A 1,969-nucleotide genomic window follows, 5' to 3' on the forward strand; every position below is an offset into this window, starting at 1 on the left:
GCGTGTGCCCGCGGGTTAGCGTCGTTAATTTGGCGCTGTAATTCCAAAAGACGGACTAATCACGCCTCAACTTTTGGCTTTTTCGAGTTTGGTTCATCATCATGCTTAAACTAATCCTCCACGGTTGCGGCGTGCTCCCCTGCCTTCCATCATCCTCATCATCAAGTCTAAACTCTTTTCAAGTCCAAGCCAAGCCAACCAAGCTACCACGGAATACCTCTCTCCCTCCACTACCTACAGCAAAGCTAGCCAGCCACTGATCTCTCTCACTCCTCTCCTCTCCTCTATATAAGCCCGTCCATGGCGGATGGCTCTCCCGCCCTTTTCATCCTCTCATCATTTGATCACCCATATCGACCCGGATAGCTGCTAATCACTTGTCTGTTGTGGAGATGGCGTGTGATCAGCGGGGGATGAGAGGTGAGGCGGCGGCGGCCGGGGAGGAGGAGATGCTTCGGCGCGGGCCGTGGACGGTGGAGGAGGACGTGCTCCTCGCCAACTACATCGCCGCGAACGGCGAGGGCCGGTGGAACGCGCTGGCGCGGCGCGCGGGGCTGAAGCGCACGGGCAAGAGCTGCCGCCTGCGGTGGCTCAACTACCTGCGGCCGGACCTGCGGCGCGGCGGCATGACGGCGGAGGAGCAGCTGCTCGTCCTCGAGCTGCACGCGCGGTGGGGCAACCGGTGGTCCAAGATCGCGCAGCACCTCCCCGGCCGCACCGACAACGAGATCAAGAACTACTGGCGGACGCGGGTGCAGCGCCACGCCAAGCAGCTGCGGTGCGACGTCGGCAGCCAGCGGTTCAGGGACCTCGTGCGCGGCCTCTGGATCCCCCGCCTCCTCGAGCGCATCCACGCCGCAAACAACAACTCCGGCGACGGCGACGTGATAGCGCAGGCGACGGCGGCCGCGCTCCCGGTCGCGGCCGACGGGCGGGGCTGGCCCGTCGACGACGTCTTCGACCTCGGCCCCAGCGCTGTGGCTGATGTGGAGCTGTCATGCACCACCGCCCTGTCGTCTTCGTCGTCGGTGTCCACGGACGGCTGCGGCGTGCAGCCCCTGCCCCCGCCGGCGCCCATGGTGGCTACCGCCGAGAGCGCGCACGGAAGCGTCATCAGCAGCGCTGCCATGCACGACACGGCGCTCTGGCAGCCGCCGCAGACGCACGGCGGCCTCATGATGACCCAAGAACAACAGCACCACCAACAGGCAGAGTCGCAGCCGCAGCTGCTCGGCGCCGAGACGTGGTGGTCGGATCAGACCTCGCTCCACGCCGGGCTGTACGCCGACGTCGGCTTCCCGGAGCTGGAGTTCGGCGGCGAGACCATGTGGGGCGCCTGCGCCGATGACCTGTGGTGCACGGACATGCTGGGGCTGTGAAACATCAAACATCAAACTACCGGTGACCTGTGGTGACGAAGGGGAAGGTTATTATCGGAGCGTTCGCTACTAATCTTGCACTTAGCGCTCCAATAATCCCTTCTCCTCTCCTCTCTCAAAACATGAGTATACTTCACTAGCTAGCTAGTGTATCTTCTTCAGTATGTGTACTACGTGTAATGTTGATGGATCTTTCATTTTTCTTTTTCCTTTTGGACTTTACTCATTCTTTCCTGGGTAAATACGGAGTGATTGGTTTGTAACCAGCCGTGTGTAACTTTTGATGGCCCGGCTGAGGCCCCAATAAAACTTGAATCAACCATGCATCCCTAACGAGGCTCTGTAATTTATTGATCTGTGGAGAGAGATCTCTAATCTTCATGCATGAACATTCTTATGCATGTTACTACAAAGAATTATTCGTCAAGTGGATCAAGATTGTGAGGAGGTGACGAAGCAATCACAACAAAAAAGAGTTCGAAATTAGAATGAATTGATCACGTGTGCGTAGCCGACCGCAGTTTTGTATCTGAAACCATTTGCTCCATCCCATGCCCCTCCCTCCAGATTATAAAAAGTATTCGGTGCCG

General features: G+C 58.5%; 1 protein-coding gene across 1 annotated transcript; it reads left to right on the forward strand.

The window, feature by feature from the left end:
- Positions 1 to 248: 248 nt before the first annotated feature.
- Positions 249 to 1,705, forward strand: LOC123048652 (transcription factor MYB2). Its single transcript, XM_044471705.1, has one exon. It carries the CDS (start codon positions 393 to 395, stop codon positions 1,377 to 1,379), a length of 987 nt encoding a protein of 328 aa, XP_044327640.1. The 5' UTR covers positions 249 to 392; the 3' UTR covers positions 1,380 to 1,705.
- The last annotated feature ends 264 nt before the right edge of the window (positions 1,706 to 1,969 follow it).

The sequence above is a fragment of the Triticum aestivum genome, chromosome 2D, assembly GCF_018294505.1.
Source record: "Triticum aestivum cultivar Chinese Spring chromosome 2D, IWGSC CS RefSeq v2.1, whole genome shotgun sequence".
In the NCBI taxonomy this organism is placed as follows: Eukaryota; Viridiplantae; Streptophyta; class Magnoliopsida; order Poales; family Poaceae; genus Triticum; species Triticum aestivum.